The 19,583-nt window shown below is 30.6% G+C and overlaps 3 protein-coding genes across 4 annotated transcripts; 1 reads left to right on the top strand and 2 right to left on the bottom strand.

The window, feature by feature from the left end:
* The first annotated feature begins 3,451 nt into the window (after positions 1-3,451).
* LOC114385152 (la-related protein 1C-like) lies at positions 3,452-7,906 on the top strand. 2 transcript variants are annotated; one of them, XM_028345149.1, is made up of 6 exons: positions 3,452-4,213; positions 4,501-5,044; positions 5,123-5,267; positions 5,358-5,448; positions 7,060-7,131; positions 7,285-7,906. In XM_028345149.1, exons 1-6 carry the CDS (start codon positions 3,713-3,715, stop codon positions 7,486-7,488), a joined length of 1,557 nt encoding a protein of 518 aa, XP_028200950.1. In that variant the 5' UTR covers positions 3,452-3,712; the 3' UTR covers positions 7,489-7,906. The 2 variants fall into 2 exon arrangements, with proteins under 2 accessions (XP_028200950.1, XP_028200949.1); XM_028345148.1 differs by having other exon boundaries at positions 3,453-4,213; positions 4,474-5,044.
* An 866-nt stretch (positions 7,907-8,772) lies between these two features.
* LOC114384192 (GDSL esterase/lipase At1g23500-like) lies at positions 8,773-11,267 on the bottom strand. The gene is made up of 5 exons (XM_028343848.1): positions 11,087-11,267; positions 10,294-10,424; positions 9,786-10,013; positions 9,354-9,609; positions 8,773-9,288 (listed from the first exon to the last, which is right to left on the bottom strand). The coding sequence occupies exons 1-5, from the start codon at positions 11,265-11,267 to the stop codon at positions 9,029-9,031; spliced, it is 1,056 nt and encodes a 351-aa protein (XP_028199649.1). The 3' UTR covers positions 8,773-9,028.
* A 2,616-nt stretch (positions 11,268-13,883) lies between these two features.
* On the bottom strand, positions 13,884-19,144 carry LOC114384515 (GDSL esterase/lipase EXL3-like). The gene is made up of 5 exons (XM_028344209.1): positions 18,821-19,144; positions 15,981-16,111; positions 15,292-15,525; positions 14,638-14,893; positions 13,884-14,450 (listed from the first exon to the last, which is right to left on the bottom strand). Exons 1-5 carry the CDS (start codon positions 19,098-19,100, stop codon positions 14,260-14,262), a joined length of 1,092 nt encoding a protein of 363 aa, XP_028200010.1. The 5' UTR covers positions 19,101-19,144; the 3' UTR covers positions 13,884-14,259.
* Between the last annotated feature and the right edge of the window lie 439 nt (positions 19,145-19,583).

The raw sequence follows: 19,583 nt of genomic DNA, 5'->3' as shown, positions 1-19,583 counted from the left end.
TTTTCAATTAATTATGGCCTTACTTTTTAGCTTCTAGAGGAAAACTTTGTGCAATTTCTCTTGATCAAGAAACAAAAACCTATTGAAGGGTTTCATTTTTTGGGTTGATTCATGGATATTCGAAACACGTATAATGTTGACACAAATAGAACTTCTTGTCTAAGTAGTGAAGATAGAGAATATTGTTCTCATACGAGGATGTTAGGAACATGTTTTGGTCATTGACGTGACGATGCAAGGTGTTGATGAAGTAGCCCTAGTTGCACGATGAAAAAAAATTATTGTTTTGGGGATTCTGTTGAATAGAATGCACAATGAAATCATGATTTCGTGGTGCATTCATTTTCACACCTCACAACACAACATAATCATGATTCCGTTGTATAATGTAGTAATGAAATCATAATTTTGTTGTATATTTTTTTTGTCAACCTAAACATTACAAATGATTCTATTTTAAATTTTTTTGGCACCCCCTTAACACAACAAAATTTTGCTTTCGTTGTTATTGTTTTCCACAATGGAACAAAATCGTGATTCTGTTGAGGTGAAAAAAACAATGGAATCATGGTTCTGTTACACTGTACTTATTGGTTAAACATTGCTTTTTTTAGACATATTGGCAAAACATTTTTTCCTTAGACATATAGACACAATTTAAATTGTTTATATTGTTGGTACAATCTCAACCATTCGTATGACTCACAAGAGAACAATAGATCATCTATTATAAATAGTAATAAGGGTTTGGTGCAATTCAACACCTTTGCTTCTTGATATTCACCATATTGCTTAAAATGCAAAGAATGTATATGTTGTTTGTATTGCGATGGTGACATACTTTCATTATTTGAAGGGGTATTGTTTGAATATCTTAGTGGTCCTAAAGTCATTACATTAAGTGAGGACACAATGCTTGATACTTTAAGGAAAACAATTATGGACACCATTGAAGGTTGCATAATTTTATTTGATATTTTTTTACCGTCAACATGTTACATATGTGATGGTGGTGTTGAATACGAGTGTATGGAACTTAAATGTGACGATGATGTAAGAAAAATGTTTTTCATTTTTTCAGAATTTAATAGCAAAGGTTCGACCTAGTTGAATGCAACTTTTGACTGATCTTTTTTATGATTTTCAATTAAATACATAACGAAATCATGCTTTTGTTGTGTCTTCTGATGAAACACAACAAAATCACGATTTTGTTGTGATATTCTAAATCCAAAAAAATGTAACAGAATCGCGATTCCGTTATGTCGAAACACACAACAAAATTGCAATTTCATTACATATTTTTTTTCTAGGAAAAGTAAACAAAATTGTAACTCCATTGAACAAGAAATTACAAAAAATAAAGGTTCCTCAAAGGAGTTGGGGAAAAAGAGGGAGAAGGGTTGGGCACGTGTCGCCAAAGGGAGTGAAGAAGGTTGAAAATGAAAAGAGTTGGGGAATAGAGAAGAGGGATGTAGGGACAATAATAATACTCAAGATAAATATATACGGGCTTGCGGATTTTAAAAACCCAACAGAAAAAAATATAATTAATTAACCTAATTATTATCCAAATAATTGATTAAATTTTACACTCATTTAAATATTAAATTTAATATTTCTCTAATTATCTATTTAATTAATGTTTTTTGCACTCTCCTAATTAATTTAACCATCAACTAACTGCTTACTATTTTTTTTTAAGAAATTATTTTCTCACATACCAAAATTCATAATACTTTTTTTATTAAACCTCTTATTAATATTTAAAGCTTCACAGATCTTAGTTTGATCTTTGCACACATACTTGAAGGGTGCTAAGAAAAAAGACACAACTTAGTTTAAAAAGTAAAATTTTCTACATGCATAATATATACAAGAAAATTAACATACAAGTAATATTTTGTTATTAACAATATGCGTGTTTCGACTGTATGAATGGGGTTTTGACTTGTTTAATTTACCTTCAAAACTAGAGCAAAATTTGGCCAAAGGTTATACTAATGGATTGAAAGTAACATTTCAGGTAGCTTTAAAGGAAATTCAAATTCGAATGATCTGTTTGGAAAGAAGAACCAATATGTTTCCGAGGGTAATTACTAACCTCTGCATAGCCTAGTGGCCTCAGTATAGAGTGAGGTAAAGTTCATCACCAACAAATTTGTTGATCCTTCACCCCTGGTATAAGCATATATATGAAAATGGAAAGGCTCCTCCTCCTCACTGCTTCATTAAATTAAAAATAAATGAAATGATCATTAAATAAACATTGCGGTGGGCTTATCAGTGATAGCACAGAAACTTTTACAGTATTTGAAATATATTTTAAAAGGTTAGAGCTTGCACCATTATATATATAGATGTTGAACTTTGGGCTTTCCTCTTGTGTATGGTAGTATCTACTAGTTCAAACAATGGAGTAATTGTGGAAATTAATTGACTTTGAATTATCTATGAATCTCGTCAAGAAAGGGTATATATTAAGCCAAAGTCACACCACTATTTTGCTATATCATTCATGAAATTTGGAAAATTCTAAAAAAGATTAATATAATCAACATCTCATATTTTCAGAGAAATAAGTAGAACCACCCACCTTGTAACTAGTATAAAGCATAGGTTAGATTATAATCCTTTGTTTACTTTCCTCTTCCTTGATTTCTACTATAAAGAAAGAGACACTATTTATTTCCTAGTATGATTTTATACCCTATTGATTGTAAAAAAAGTTTATATATTTCAAACTTACGACATGGAGTAAAAAAAACTTACAATAATAAAAATATTGCTTCATGATTATGTAATTCGTAAGAATTTATCCATCTGTACTTTTATTTTCTTTTATTTTTTTTAATTTAGAATAATATATCATTATTTTTTTAAAATACATTTTTCTTAATTTTTATTTTTATGCATATTTTCTTTTAATTAGAAAAATATAAATAAGATAATTTGATTCTCTATCAGTTTTACTTTTTTAAAGAAAAAATTAGCTCATCATTATTAATAAATAAAAAAGTATCAATTCATGAACCCATTATCTAATGTTTACTTTTCTCTCTCTCTCTCTCTCTCTCTCTCTCTCTCTCTCTCTCTATATATATATATATATATATATATATATATATATATATATATAAACTTTCAATTAGATCATAAGAAAGAAAATATAACAAGTTAAAAATCTATTTCCTATTTTAAATAATTTTTTGCATAAACTTGTAAAATGATAAAAAAAAATTAATATAATGAAATTACTAAATTATATTTTTAGAATAAAAGATATAAAAATTCCAACAGTATTTTATTAATTAATAGTGAATTTCAAGAAAATAAAAATCTAAATTTAACAATAAAAGAATAAAAGAACTAAGAATATAATTTCACACTAAGCAAATTGAAAAAAGTAGGGTTAATTGTTTTTATACTGTTGTGTGACAAAAGAGAAGAGATAACAGTAACAAACATAAAGGGGAGGAGGAGAGATCGCAGTTTTTGTGCTGAGGGTTCTTCCCCCAACTAAGATCTGTTCTACCCAGAGAAACCCTAACTCATATATTTATTTTTAATATTACTTCTCTTTATCTTTTAATTTACCGATTTGTTTATTTTTTCATCCCTTTGTTTCTACACTGATCAATCTCTGCAGCCTGCACTTTGTTTTGTCACTCTGAGAAGGCAAAAGGAAAAAAACTAGAAACCATAATTATCAATGGTCACTGCTGCTAAATCTTCAAACCACCACTCGCCCCCCAGTGCTCCGTCACCGGCGCAGCCCGGAGACGGCAACAGCCCCAAGTTCCCGCGAAAAAATCTTCCCTCGCCGTGGGCTCAGGTAGTTCGCGGCGGCGAGCCGGAATCGGCGGGCTGCATTCACCAATCACCGCCGTCATCGTCCTCGTCGTCGTCCTCGTCTCTGGTTGCTGATCAAGCCCCGTCATCGGAGGTGATTCCGGTGTCGTCGCCGGTGGATAATTCTAATACGGTTGGTGATGTAGATAGTTCCGATGGCGCTGAAGGCAATGCGGATCGTTCTAAAAAGCCCGTTTGGAACAAGCCCTCAAACGGCGTCGTCGTCGTCGAGACTGGGCCTGTAATGGGCGCTGCTGAATCATGGCCCACTTTGCTTGCGTCCACCAAAGGTTCTGCTAAATTGCCTGCTGAATCGTCCTCCAAGACTGTTACCGATGATGGATCACTCTCCACTTCTCAGGTTTGGTTCAAATACATACCCTAATTCCCTGCTCTGTTTTTTTTTCTTTCCTTGTGTGGTTAATTCTCTGTTTAGTTTATTTATTTATAAAAAATTATATAAAAATGTAGCAAGGAGAAAGAATCCCCAATTATAAAATTCAGTCTATGTGTAAGGTTTTTGTTTTTTGCATTATCTTGGTATGAAAGGATTTTAAGTATTGGTGAATAATGGTAAATGTTGGGTATTATCTGTTTGCGTGACCTTCTTATATGTTGTAGTGGCCAATGACTTCACAATCTCCTCAGAAACAAGCGACTACTATTGCAAAACCTAGTTCTGCACCAAATTATAATGTGCCTAGTAGACAAAGATCGATGAAGCGGGTAGGTGGCAGCAGCACTGGATCTGGTCCTTCACAGAGCAACTTCTCCAACCCTCCCCCAACGCCACCCCCGCCCCCGCCTTTTCCTGTATACCAGCTCCCACCAGTTAGCTATGGTAATATGGTACCAGGTGTCCCTGACCATGCTCCAAGAGATCATTACCGGAACAATAACTGGGATGCAAGACCATTGGTTGGGGGTTTTGTGCCTGCAATGAATGAATATCGGGGTTCCTCTCGCAGGGGTTATTTTGGGCCTCATCCACGAGGAGATGGTTCCTATCATAATAGTTATGGTAGCAGGCGTGATCATCAAGATCGTGGAAATTATGTGAATGCTAGAGATGCTTTTCTACCTCAACCAAGGATGCCTCCAAGAGGATTACTGAGGCACCCACCACCTAATACCGCTGCATTTGTGGGCCCTCAGCCTATTGGACCATTTGCTAACCCCATCAGTTTTCCTGGTTAGTTTATTTTTCCTTTCCATCAATTGTGTTTGCATAAAATAAAATCTAACTAATGTTTTTTCTTTTCCATTTTAGAGTTCTATTACTATCAACCAGTAACAGTGGAACAGTTTACGGGTATGCCATTCTTCACTCACAGCCCTCCTCCTACACCGATCTTCTCTGCCGCAGAATCTCCTCTCTCTAATATGATAGTCTACCAAATTGAATATTACTTTAGGTAACATTAATCTATTGTTTATTATTTTGTCTATCAATAAATCTTTGACAATTGAATTTTCTATTCATTCGTCATTTTTTTTTTTTGCAGTGATGCTAATTTAGTGAAAGACGCGTTTTTAAGGTCTAAAATGGACGAACAGGGTTGGGTTCCTGTTACTTTGATAGCAGACTTTCCTCGAGTAAGTTATTTGTGCTTGGTCAAGCAATACTTCCTGCATATTTTATGTAGAGCCTTTTAATGTTATACTTATTGGTTGTATGCTTTAGTAAATCTTTGACTTGCAGTAGTAATTATCTAGCATTTTTTGTTGCTTTTTTAAGATTGTTTTCATTGAAGATTTTTCGTTACACAACTTATTTGGCATCTATGATTTGGTACTCTTTTGCATGCTAATGACTACTTTGCTATATCTCTTATCAGGAAAGACATATTTCTCACTTTGAAGTTGATTATTTTACTTATTCCATCTTTATGAAAGTAATGCTGCTGCTGATGGCCGGCAGAAATGACGAAGTTGGACCTTTTTTTCCCCTAATAATATGAATTTTAACATACTTTTTTGTGCATCTTTATTGATGTTAATCCTAGACATAGAAGTTTGATATTTGTTGTTTGTAACTGTTTGAGTTGTAATTCTTTTCAAATATTACTTTTGCAAGTTCTTTGGATATTTTTTTAGTAATTCATGGTGTTGAAATTTCCAGGTTGAATACACACTATGATATTGGTGCGTATGATGTATAGTACTGTTTAGGATGGCCTGTGCTTCAGCTAGCTTTAGATAGTCAAGTTGACTCTTCATCTAATTTAGTTTTTGGGATTTTGATTTATTTTATTTTAGTTTTTTTTACTTATGCTGCCACATTTTTTTTTCCTTTGCCTTGATATATTCTGTAAGGATGGTATAGTCCTTGAAACAACTGGTTAGTAGTGACTAGGTGTAGGTGCTTGAGTGAGCTTTAGATTTGGTATTTGTTCTGCATCTTATACTTAGAGATCTTTTGCAACTCATGCAGTTCAAGTGCGACATGATCAGTGGGATTGATGCTACTTTAAACATGCAGCAGTCCAAGCATGATCTATTGCAAATTTATTTCCATTATTAAATGGAACATCAACATAATAAGGAATTTCTTCAATTAGGCATCTGACTTCTTATTTTAATGTGACTATTTTTCAAATTAAAATATTTATGGATTTATTGTCAGCTGATCAGTTATATGGTATGCTATCAAGGGTGGCAAGTGATGAAATTGGATTTTCTGAAAAGTCACCTGTCTATTGTTGTGTTCATCCTCCTATTTTGCAACTTAGAATATGATGTATAAAATGTTGGTCACTCATAAAGCATAATACTTATTTGTGCACTCAATATCTTTTTTCCCCTGAACTTGTTCGTATTTGTGCACTCAATATCTTCTAGAGAGTTTAGAGGAGAATGAAATGAAATAATTATTTTTTATTGAGTTACCATTCTCTTATTTGAGAATTTTTAAAAATGAAATTACTATGTAACATCTCACATTTCAAACTGTCATTCCCTGAATTTCAGTGCACATGCACTTTAAAAAGATATGATGCCCTTAATCAATATCTAATCTTCTACTAGAGTTTGTGATGCAAGAGTTGTTATTGTAACCATAGTTTTGTGTTGTGATTAGTGACTATTTGTTATTGATTTGTTTTTGTAATATCTTAGAAGCCTGATCATGCTTCTGACATGAATGATGAATTTTCATAAATATTTTGCACCTTAGGTTTGTTTTTGCTATATGGATTTTTTTTTCAGGTTAAAAATTTGACAACCAACATTCAGTTGATACTTGACTCTCTCAGAACTTCTACTGTTGTGGAAGTGCAAGTAAGCTCTTATGTTCTAGTATTTTTCATGTCACTGTTTCATATTATGCACTTGCACACATACATCTCTTTTGTTGGTAGGTGAAGCAGCGAGATATGTTTAAAGTTATAATACCTTTGTTAACGGTCATTTCTTTCTCAAATTTGATTGCAGGGTGACAAGTTAAGGAGACTTAACGAGTGGATGAGATGGCTGCCCTCTGCTCAGCGACGATCTAATTCTGGTTCAATATCTCCTAGTGGGTCAACACACAATAATCTTACAGCTAATTTTCAAACTATCATCTTGGAAGAAACCACTGCAGATGAAAGTCCAACACAGCCAAACGGTGGTGATGCTACTAAGAGCAGCATTTAAAAAGCCAAGCCAAGCGGTGATGATGGGAAAGAGAGATTGTGGAAGTTGATTCTTTCTTCAGTCTCGATTTTGATATAAATTTTGAGTGAGTGATGTAGCGGAAACAAATAAAAGTTATTTACTTTTGTTAAGGTCCAAAGAGAAAAGAGAAAAGTTAATTTAAACATAAAAGTTCAGAATTTTGATTGAGGCGGATTTAACGAGGTTATTGGTTTGTATAGATGACATTCGTTGTGGATTTTTTTTTTTCCTATTTATTTTTTATTTTATGATAGAAGTTGTAGATAAGTCTCTTATTGGTGGTATGAGTGGAGTTTTGGCTAAGCTAGGTTGTTCATTTTGGCTTTCTCATTGGATGGATGACTAATTATGTTTTGTACCGTGAGTTTACGCATTACAGTTTTTGCTGTTTTTTTAACATGTTTTTTTTTTTTTCTCTCTAGAGATTGTTTATCCAAAGTCAGTTTTTTCTTTCTAGATTGATTTAGTTAGTTTACTAGAGTCAATGTATTTCTTGTGGATGTTATTTGTTATTTTATCTTAATCGAACTCGTGCATGTGAAGATTGGAAGTAAGTAAATGGGAGGCTAATTCTGTTTCTAATATGAGAAAACGTTAATAAAAATGCATAAATAAATGATTGAAATGTGAAATTATAATCCTTTAGAGTAAAATATTGTTTTTTATACCATGAAAATTGAAAAATATATTTTGGTTAATAAAATTGTTATTAATAGTTGTTTTGGTTTCTCGAGTTATTAATAGTTGTCTGTAAGTTTTTTTTTTTAAAAATTTATATACAAGGGGGTGCTCATGGATTATATAAGGTGGTAGCGTGCATGAAATGTTTTAGTTGGCAGGTGGTGTGGTTTGCTGCTTGCTGTGGTCGGTGTAGACGGCTAGGAATAAGATGGTTTTTTCAGCACAAACAAGTGCATGTCATGGAAATTATTGAATATGTAAATATATATTATGTCCTAGAATTGGCTTACAGCGAGCAAAGTGGAGTTTCAATCCTTGAATATGTATTTGATACGGGGTGAGGAGAATAAGGGCGCTTGGATGGAAGAAGGTCCATTTAATGAAGGAAAGAGGTGTAAAGGAAAGGCATAGCAGAAGATCATGATGAGTTTCGGTGAAAATAATGTGTTGTAGCAAGTGGAATGCGTTGTTTTGCGTGTAAAATTGCTACTGGTTAAAGAGGATGAGAGGACTGATGCTGCAGCGTGTCTTTTAGCAGATTGATGGAGTAAGGAATACATGATTGCATATATGATGGGCAGATAAATTAGAGGAAGTTCATAAGAGAAAATTATTAATAAAAAAAATAAAATCTTACAATGATAATTAATAAATTTCTCATGTAATTATGCACAACTCATGCCTTTTGCAACTGCCTTGGCACATCTTGTGCTAGTGTCTTCTTTAATAATAATTTGACTTGTTAAGAAAAAACTAGTAACTAATTCCGGTCCTTAAGTTTAAGGGTAATACTACTATATATCTATATGCTTCTCTCTCCATTTCTAAGTCATATACATTAATTTGAGAGTGAAGAATTAAATGGAGCAAAAGCAAAAGAGCTCGAAACATTATTAGTGTGTGATTGTAGTATAGTAGACACAACAAACTTATAAGCTCTCTCAGTTGGATGGGCAGAATCCCAGAAAACGTATGAGGAAGGATTTGGGCACAAGCTGAAAAGGCTACATATTCCTGAAACTCCAAATGGCGCAGTCCCACAACACCCTTCTGAGACATCTACAAACCCTGAAATTATTATGAAGCAAACTAACATATATATTAACGATTAACAAGTGTTAATATAATTTACACAGTTAAGTTAATATTGTATAGAAAATGACCTTCTGGCTGAGGATTATTTATGAGATTAAAGAGAGGAGTATAGACATCGATGAACCTAATGTCATAATTGGGAAGGGTGGTTCTGATAGAATTAACTGCTGATGATAATTGGCCATTGAATGTCTGCGCAAATAGATTCGCAAAGGGTGCACAAATCCTTAATGGTCCCCCTGCCACAGTTCTACCTCCAGGCAAGCATCCAAGTGGCAATGTACTTAGTACCCACACTCGTCTTGCTCCAAGTTCATATAGACTCTTCAAGTTGTAATTATATATATAATTAATATTACAGTAAAAATGCATGTATATGTCTGCCCTAGAATTAGGCATTGAATATGTCACTCTGATATAATTTTTGTGCGTGTTAATATATGTTTATTTTTCGTGTCAATGTTAATGATAAAGTAAATTGAAGTTTGAAGGTGGTGAACCTTGAGGAAATTTGAAGTGGTGTCAATTAAACGTGTGGCATATAAGGGGAAAGGCTGTGTTGTGGCTAATATCTGAGAATAGGTAATGGCAATGTCATTGTTGCCGGCAGAAACAAGATACACACTGTTGGATATGATGTTAGCGGCTCGTTGTTGTCCAACAAGTGCTGTCAGCTTTCCTATGTATTCTCGAAACATTCCCAGTTGTGTTGGCAGTGAAAGAACTCCCTGCTCATGACACACATAAGAATGTTAAGAAATGAAGGAATACAAAACATTCAATAACATAAATAAGCATGCTTTAAGTGTTGATGTTAATTTTCATGTTTATGCTTTTGTTCCTGATTTCGTTGTTTCGGAATTAAGAGCTGATGTACCTCAGACTTGTTTCCCCACAGACTTTTAACCTCCTTAATATTATTCATTCACCCCCCCATAAAAAAAGAAAGCAATAAATTAATTAACACAAATCGTAAGGACAAACAAAAATGTATTGAGATTGTAAGACCTGTATTTGAGCAGTGAGATCATCAATTCCTGAACCAGCAGAAGCAAAGCATACCCCGGTGACGAGGTCTTGAGGGCTCAAGTTCCCACTAAGATATGCTGCCACTGTTTCTTTTATACCCAAAGCCGTCGCTACATACAACACATTCACATTATTCAAGTCATATTATAAGCAATTTTTGGATTATGATATCGTGAACTAAAGGAGAATGAGTCAAAAATCAAAACTACATTAAAATACCATTAATATTATTTGGCAAAACAATTGTGCACATTTTCAAGCCATATAGTGTTGTCTTTTGTTTTATTTTTTTTATTCATAGGAATTAGAAACAAGTACAAAAGGTTATTTGTTTTTGTAGGTCTGAGAGTATATTTTTTATGAATCAAATATCTCCACTTAATTTTTTATGGGAGCAGTGACATCATCAAAATATATTAGGTAAATATTTTTTCTAGTAAAAAAATTAAAAATATTTTATTACTATTACATAAATATTTTCTTAAAAATACTTACAAGAAGAATAAAAGAGCTCTTAAAAAAGATATTAATCCGGAGTATAGAAAAATATACTTTCAAAAAGAATATATGTTGTTTGACTGCACAAAAAGAATATATGTTATGCATATAATCTTCTATATCATTTGCTTTCGAATAGAATATTGGCGCCATCATAAAAAATAAGAGAATATTTAGCGCCCTTTATATCTCCACTGTCGAAGCAGAATATGTATATGCATGGAGTAAAGGGAATGAAATATGTATATATTGGGAATTATATATAGTTAATTACCTATCAAATCTGTGGGAGTTTTTCCATTGCAGCATCTTCCTGTAGGTATTCCTCCTTGGAAATCAATTCCATATGGAGGAAAATTGCACTTGGTTAATGTCTGAAGGTTGTTATTATTTCCTGTATCAAGGATTGAGTCTCCAAATGAAAACAATGCTGGAATTGTTCCGTTAACAGCCATTGCTTTGGGAAATCCGATGGCAAAAAAAACTAACACAAACGTTACTAGTCTCTCCCAAGATAACCGATCCATTTTACTTCCTCAGTGATGACTTTCTTGAAACGTAGTGATAGTATTTATCGACACATATCAACATTGTTGCTAGGCATAATTATGGGAATTAATATTAGAAATTTAACAAGTCAAGCCGTTCAATCTTCCATATAAATCTCATTTATTAGAAATTCAACAAGTAAAGCCCATTTAATGTATATAAATAAATAAATATATATATATAAGATTAAAAATTCGTGTTATGATTTTTAGGATAAACATGTTTTAGTGTTTCTAAATTAGGGAGTGTTATAACTTTATTACAAGGCTTAAAATTCTATATATCTCATTTAATGAAAATTCAAGAACTCGGTCTTATTCAATGTGTATTAATAAATAAAAAAATATAAAATTCAAAAGTCATATTAATTGGAATTTGAGATAAAATATGCTTTAGTTTTGGTAAATATGACTTAACATGGTTTGGGCCACGCATATGACAAACAATTAAAATCTTCTATATATATCATTCAATGGAAATTCAAAAATTCAATCCTATTTATTCAATGTATATTAATAAATAAATAAATATAAAGTTTTATCATATAAATAAATAGATATAAATTCAAAATTCATGTTATTTAAAATTTATCATAAAATATGTTTTAGTTTTTGTAAATATGACTTAAGAAAATTTTAGTCATGTGTATGACAAACTAATAAATGTGTGGATCAATTGGTATTTGATTATTTTAACTTAATCAAATATCTTGAGTTTGAATTATGAATATTAAATTACTTAATTGCTTATAGGAAGACTGAAAATTTTGTCATTCATAATGGTCTTGAGAAATATTGTCTTTTTATTAGAGAATGTGTGGCCTAAAAAACATGTATACAACAGTTAAGCATATCATTTAATTAAAATTCAAGAATTCAAACTTATTCAATGTATGATAAATAAATAGATATAAGATTCAAAAGTCATGTTAATATAAGGATTTAAGATAAATATATTTTATTTTTACTAAATATGGCATAACATGGTTTTAGCAATGTATATGAAAGTTAAATATATCATTTAACAAAAAACTCAATCCTATATATTCAATTTATATTAATAAATAAATAGATATAAAAATAATAAAAAATCATGCTTATTAGAATTTAAGATAAAAATATATTTTTTTAAATATGACTTAACATGATTTAGCAATGTGTAAGAAAGTTAAATATACCCATTTAATAAAAACTCAAAAGCTCAATCCTATTCAATGCATATTAATAAATAAATAGATATAAAATTCAAATTCATGCTAATTAGAATTTAAGATAATGTTTTGCTTAGTTTTTTTAAAAAAATATGATTTAACATAGCTTTTGCAATGTGTATGATAGATAAATATATCATTTAATAAAAATACAATAACTAATGTATACTAGTATAAAATTTAAACACTTTATAAATCAACATTATATGCTTTTGTCAAATGTCTTGGTGATTAAAGAAATTTAACATTTTTATCATATTTTTTATATAAAATTGTGCTCAAGATGATAACCGTTGTGTAAATTATTTTTTTAATATTCATTAGACTTTTATATTTTTATATCTAGTATATATATATATATATATATGTGTGTGTGTATATATATATATATATATATATATATATATATATATATATATATATATATATATATATATATATATATATATTGTTTGATTTCCATAGCAGATAATTATTTAGCGTGTAAACAATTAGAGAATAGTTAAAAAGAAAATGTTTCATGGGCTGCGGGCTAGCCTGTTCATTTGGATTGACATATATTTTTGTTTAACTTGTACATTTGAATCAATTTGTTCATTGTGCCACGATTTTCCATCTTGCTAGCGCTTTCTATCCATAAATATTAATTAGTAAAACTTTAATAACATGCTTGTTAACTTAAAAAATATATATGCAGTTTTCATTTTATCTATCGGCCATATGTAGTTGTTAGCTTAATGGACATATATGGTGCATTGTATTTTTTACAACATTTATAAGTGCTTTTTTTTTTTCTAAACTAGCATGTTATTTTATAAGTACTTATAAGATCTTTTATATAATTTTGTAATAAAAAACAATGATAAAATTGTCATACCCAAACAAACTAAAATTCACTTTTAATTAAAAAACATTTTTTATAATTATAACCAAACACAAAACGATTAGGAGTATTCGGTTATTTGGATATCTCAGCTAATCAAAGGACAACAACACATTTGATAAACACAACAAAGAAGTAGAGATCATGATTAAGCAGGATCATCAGGGTCAAAGACGAATTGCCCAAAGTGGTAATCAAACTGAAAAGCCCATAAGGTCCAAGGTTCATTAAAAATATGTATAAATAAGTATGAGAATTTTGAGGTAAACTCATTTATTGTTCTAGGTGGAAATCTTACTTTAAGTCACAGTAAAAGATCTCAAAGATATCAAAGGGCATTGCAAGGAGAAAAATATCTTATCAGATTAGGCAGGAATAAGTATGTTATTATTAAAAAAAAACAATAATAGAGAATTTTTATTCTGTTAATAAAATAACATAATGAAACATTTTATAGAGGAATATTATGGCAGACACAAAATAACAAGCTCCAAAAACAACAAAATAACATTTTTACTTGGTAACTCCAACTAACAAGGAAATAGCTATTTCCAACCAGTAAAATCATCAAAAATCATATTTAAACACCTGAATACAACAACATACATCCACTTTAAAGGTAAATATTTCACACAGGAAAAATGTGGAACGTCTGTGAGATGGATCGATGCCTGTGAACATTGAAATCTACAAAAAGTACCGAACAATCACACCAAAACTCGACAAATCAAAATACTCATTGTCTTCGTTGACATCAACATAACTAATAATTGATATTACTTCCCGTAGGCAAACTTAATCGAGCTCAAAACAATCGATCTATGTACTTTTCAAGAACATAATTTACGAGCTTTCTGTAAACTCCTTCTGTTGGATGATAACTATCCCAAAAGACATATTCCGAAGCATTGGAACAAGTGGCATCCAAAGGGTTGCATAACACTGCAACCTCTAGTTTGCCTGTGCCACAGCAACCTCTGTCCATAACTTTATAGCCTACAATTCAAGAAGTGAAAACTTGAGAAAAAAAAATAATCAAGAACCATTACAAAAGATTAATGTATTAATTTAGTGAAAAAATTACATATAAATTGTTTTGTTACTAGTATTATTTTTTGTAGTGAATTTTATCGAAGAAATTAAATAAATTCTGATGAATGAAACTAAGTAAACTTGGGATTACCATATTTTTGGTAGTTTTCAATGATATCGAGCAGAGGGGTGTAAACATCAATGTAAACTATCCTGGTATCGGACAAGTTGTGACCGAGGGAATCAAGTTCCTTTGAAAGTTTGGAATTGAACAACCTGGCTGCGTAATTGTACTTTTCTGAGCACTTTCTTGTTAGCCCTCCAGCCAGAGTTCTCTGTGATGGCACGCATCCAATCGGTGGTGCACCCAGTACTGCAACTCTACGAGCTCCCAGATTATACAGTTCCTTAAGAAAAAAATATCATATGTATATATATGGTGAGCGTGGTATCTATATGATAGATTTTACATGCACAAAAATTTGTATTATAGTATCAGTACATGTGTATCACCATTAAAATATCCGTGTATGATAGATTTTGTTATAAGTTTTATGATAATAATTACTCATATTAATCACCAATTATTATTGGACTCATCGTCTAAAAGCATTTTATACTATCAGTGTCAATTATTATAAACAATCATATGTGATAAGTTTGTTGATTTTTATGATAATTATTTTAAAAGTTATACTAACGATATATTATAATGACTATTTATATTTGATCATTTTCTTTGGGTACAAATACAATTATTTTGTCCCTTTGAGATCGAACAAAAACCTCAAGCATACCTACGTACCTTTACAAAATTAGAGGCTGAGTTGACCATAAGGTCGGTGTAAGAAGGAATGTCATACTGTAATATTCTGGCGTGAGCAACAAAATAGGTGTTGGCAATGTCGTCACTACCTGCCACCACAAGATAAAGACTATTGGATAGGATGTAGTTTGTTCTGCTCTCTCCAACAATGCCTTTCAGCTTTCCTATGTATTCCCTGAACATGTCTAGTTGAGTAGATAACGATAGAACTGACTGTTTACATGTTACAAACAAATGGTGAACATTAGTAATAACGATATACAGAATTTAATTCCCATCTACATTCACCTGTAAATTTATAAGATTTGCTTTCTTAAAAGTGAAGAAACATTTAAAGTTTTTTTTATCCAGAGAAATAAAAAATAGTTACTAACAGATTTATAATGACTCATCACGTCCTATTTTAAAGTGAAAAAATAAGAACATTTTGTTGGTTGCAAAATATAGAATATACTACTTACTACTGATTTAAATTAAGATATTTGGTAAACTTAACTCATTTTAAATCGACTCTATATACACTTTCACTTTTAAGAAAATTTACACTATAATGAAATTATATATTGAAAAATCATTTGGGAAATATGAAGTGTAGATTGTAGTAATTCTACTCAACAATAATACTACTTTAGGAATTGACAATGAAGCTCAATTTTGTTTGCATTTACCGTTATTTTGGGTGTCAAAGGATCGTATCCTGAAGCACCGGAGGCAAAGCAGACGCCGGTAACAAGATCACTAGATTTGAGATTCGGATCCAAATATGCAGGCAAATACTCCTTAATACCCAATTGTTCAGCTGAAACTCAAGGAATTTGCGATGAGAAACACTGTTTTAGGTATCAAAACTATTTTATAACTTGGAGGAGGATTCATAAGAACCGTAATTACATTTACATATCATAACAGGGAAATGGATCCTAACTACAAATTAGTATTTGACTTTCTAAAGTAAAAAGGTACTATATAATTTAATCCATAAAGTATAATGATAAATCATAATTAAAAAAATAGCAATTAAAATTCTAAAAGTATGGATATGCATGTATAACAAATTATATTAAATTTTTAATTATTAATTTTCTAATTGATGATTATAACTCACTTTATTTTTAAACTACATTGTATCATTTTAAAATATTAAATCAATTTATTTTAACCTTATATTTGGAATCTTGGGATGAAAAATCATTTTAGTTATAACAATTTTTATATAAACTTTCTTTAGAATTATATTATATAATTTGTAGATTGCTTCTACTACTCTTGATAACTTTTGCAATTGAATGTTAAATGAATTTCATCAAGTAGCCCAAACTATTTAATTATTTATTTGTAATACGATTATTTAAGATTTTTTTTATGAGAATTAATGAAATATCTATATATCATTACTCTTTTTTACATTCTGTTAAAAATGTAACAGTAAGCCAAGGTATACTTCTGAATTAATATTTAAAGCTTCGTTTTTAATGTTTACCAGGTGTTACTAACCAGTGTTTTACACTAATTAAGAAATTTAAAATATATATATATATATATATATATATATATATATATATATATATATATATATTATAAAAATCATATGAAAGTATAAAAAAATCACAATTTTTTCGTATTTTAATAAAAACTTTCTACTTTCATTTAAGTTCCCTTAGCTTATTAATTAGTGTTCTAAGTTAGCATTTGTCATGCTTCTTTAAAAAGTGCTTTTAAAAGTATTTGGTCTAGTTATAATAGAATATTGACCTTCCTTTCCTCACGAACATGAAGTACACTTGTTAGTTGTTTCCCTTACCTGCACACTACCATCCTGTACCCAAATCACTTTATAACCCAAGATGATGCCATAAAAGCTTGGAACAACTCCAATCCTCACAACTAGTTACCTCTCCAAATGACATATGTCACTCGTTGTCTCACCATTTTCTTGCTCCAAATTCACACTTGGTGCCCCTCCTTGAGTTTTATAACCTCACTAGCATTCAAACTTGCTTCTTTGTTGTTGTTTTTTTCCGCTTAAGTAATTCATTTAATTTGTTTTGGGAAAAGTTTGTTCAACCAAACTTTACTCAACATGTAGAGAAGAATATATATATATATATAATATTTGAATGTTGTGATAGAAAGAAAGAGATTCAGAGAAATAATAGGTTTTGATAGAATAGTTAATATATATATATAAAGGTATTAACTAATTAATATATCATGTATCTTGGCTATAATAGTGCAGAAGCACATACAGTTAAAAAGCATTTTAATTTTTTGACGTAGCACTCTACAACTGTCTCTGTCTACACACAGTATATGGCTGGGATAAAAAGGAGTGTAAATAAAGGACCTTCCAATTAGAGCGTGAGACAATAAACAAAAACAAAGAAGGTACCAAACATCCTGCCATGATCGATATTAAATTTGACTGTGACTGAACGGATTGTTACTTTCAACTTTAGATGAGAGAAAAAAAAAAGGATAAAGTTTAATTAGATGCAGTTTTTAGGTGTTTATAACGTTACTCTCTCATCAAAATTGTCGTTTTATCTTAGTGACTTATATTGGCTTTTAATATAATTTTTTATATAGATTATTAACGTGAAGACTAATTTTAATTCGAAAAAAAAACACTAAAAACACTCAAGAAATAAGTTTTGTTCATACATTTCGTTATTTTTTTGGTAATACTTTAATAAAAAAATATAGTTTTACCTCATTATCATATATTGACATTTAATGCAAAATTCCAAAGTTCATTCCAATTTTAGTTTGATAATAACACAAAAAATATTTAAAAATTACATCAGAATTTTATTCTGCTAGGCTCGAACCTCTTATAGAAGATACATGTATTTCATATAAAATGAAAAGATTATGAGTCTTTTGTTGACAAAGGCTGTCTAATTAATTACTGGTTTTTATTGATTACTAATAAGTGTTTGTTCGAGTAATGATAGCCTCGCATCCCTTAAAAAGGTAGTCGAGAATTTGAATCTCAAATTTTGTGTATAAAATCTGGCTGGAAGAGTATAACTCGCCTTTGAGTGCCTTCATATATGTCTTGCAATCACTTGGGCTCGTATAAAAAAACATTTGTTTACTTTTTATTTATTTCATAAAACTCTAACTTAAATATTTTTAATTATTTTTTTTATCAATAAATATTTTTTTGCTAGAATGCTAATTCTTGTTAGTCTATCCAACCTGAGATTATTTTTATCTCCTCTATTATCTTTTTCTTATTCTTTTATCTCTCATTCTTATCTTCATACACTAAATCTTTTTAATAATCTTCTAAGCCTTCCAAAGTTTTTATGCAGGGCACTGTCTTCTTCAAGAGAAAGAGACAAGAATGAATATATATATATATATATATATATATATATATATATATATATATATATATATATTAATCTTTTCCCTCCATTAAAAGTTTACTGAAATAGACTAAGCTAGGAAAATGTGAGATAAAAGGCAAGAAAGCAGTGCAGAGAGAAGATATATATAGTACCTATTAAGTCAGAAGGAATTTTTCCATTGCAAAATCGACCCGTTGGGTTTCCTCCCTGAAAATCCTTTCCATAAGGTGGGAAGTTGCACTTGATCAATGTTTTTATGTTGTTGTTGTTGCCTGGGTCCACGATGGAATCTCCAAACGCTAAAACTGCTGGAACTGATGAAGCGTTTGGTGGCAACTTGGCCAAAGCCATGGTTCTGTACCATAAAGCAAATATTACAATGAAACGGACCAGTGAGCCAACAGGGGAGCTAGTAAGCTGCATGAGAGACATAGTTGCTGTTTCTAAGTATGCTCCACCCAATGCAAGACTTGTTCTTCACTATTGTGTCTCAGGGAAGGTTATATTATATAAAGGATCATAACCACATGCAATAACTGCATGAGGCCTCAACGATTAATTAAATGCGTTTTTTTCTTTTTATATATCACATAAATTTATTTTATAAGAATAAAGTTTACTGAATTACAACACGTTTGGTCTGCATTGTTTTTGAAAAAAATAATTATAAGCTGCACTTGATACAATTCTGTCAAAACCGTGGAAAGATTTAATTATGTGCATATATAAAATTAAAAGATACTCGTGCACTTTTGATGATATAAATTAACAAAAAAATGAAGATTCGATTGAACTTTTGATCTCCCTGTTATGATTGATGTGTCATTTTAACTCAACAATTTTTTACAATTTCTTGATTATTATATTCAAATCTTTAATCACCCTCTCTTTAACTAAAATTGTTAGAGTCACATT

This window comes from Glycine soja, chromosome 14, assembly GCF_004193775.1.
Source record: "Glycine soja cultivar W05 chromosome 14, ASM419377v2, whole genome shotgun sequence".
Classification (NCBI taxonomy): domain Eukaryota; kingdom Viridiplantae; phylum Streptophyta; class Magnoliopsida; order Fabales; family Fabaceae; genus Glycine; species Glycine soja.
The sequence above is the reverse complement of the archived record's forward strand: the minus strand, read 5'-3'. Positions and strand labels throughout refer to the sequence as shown.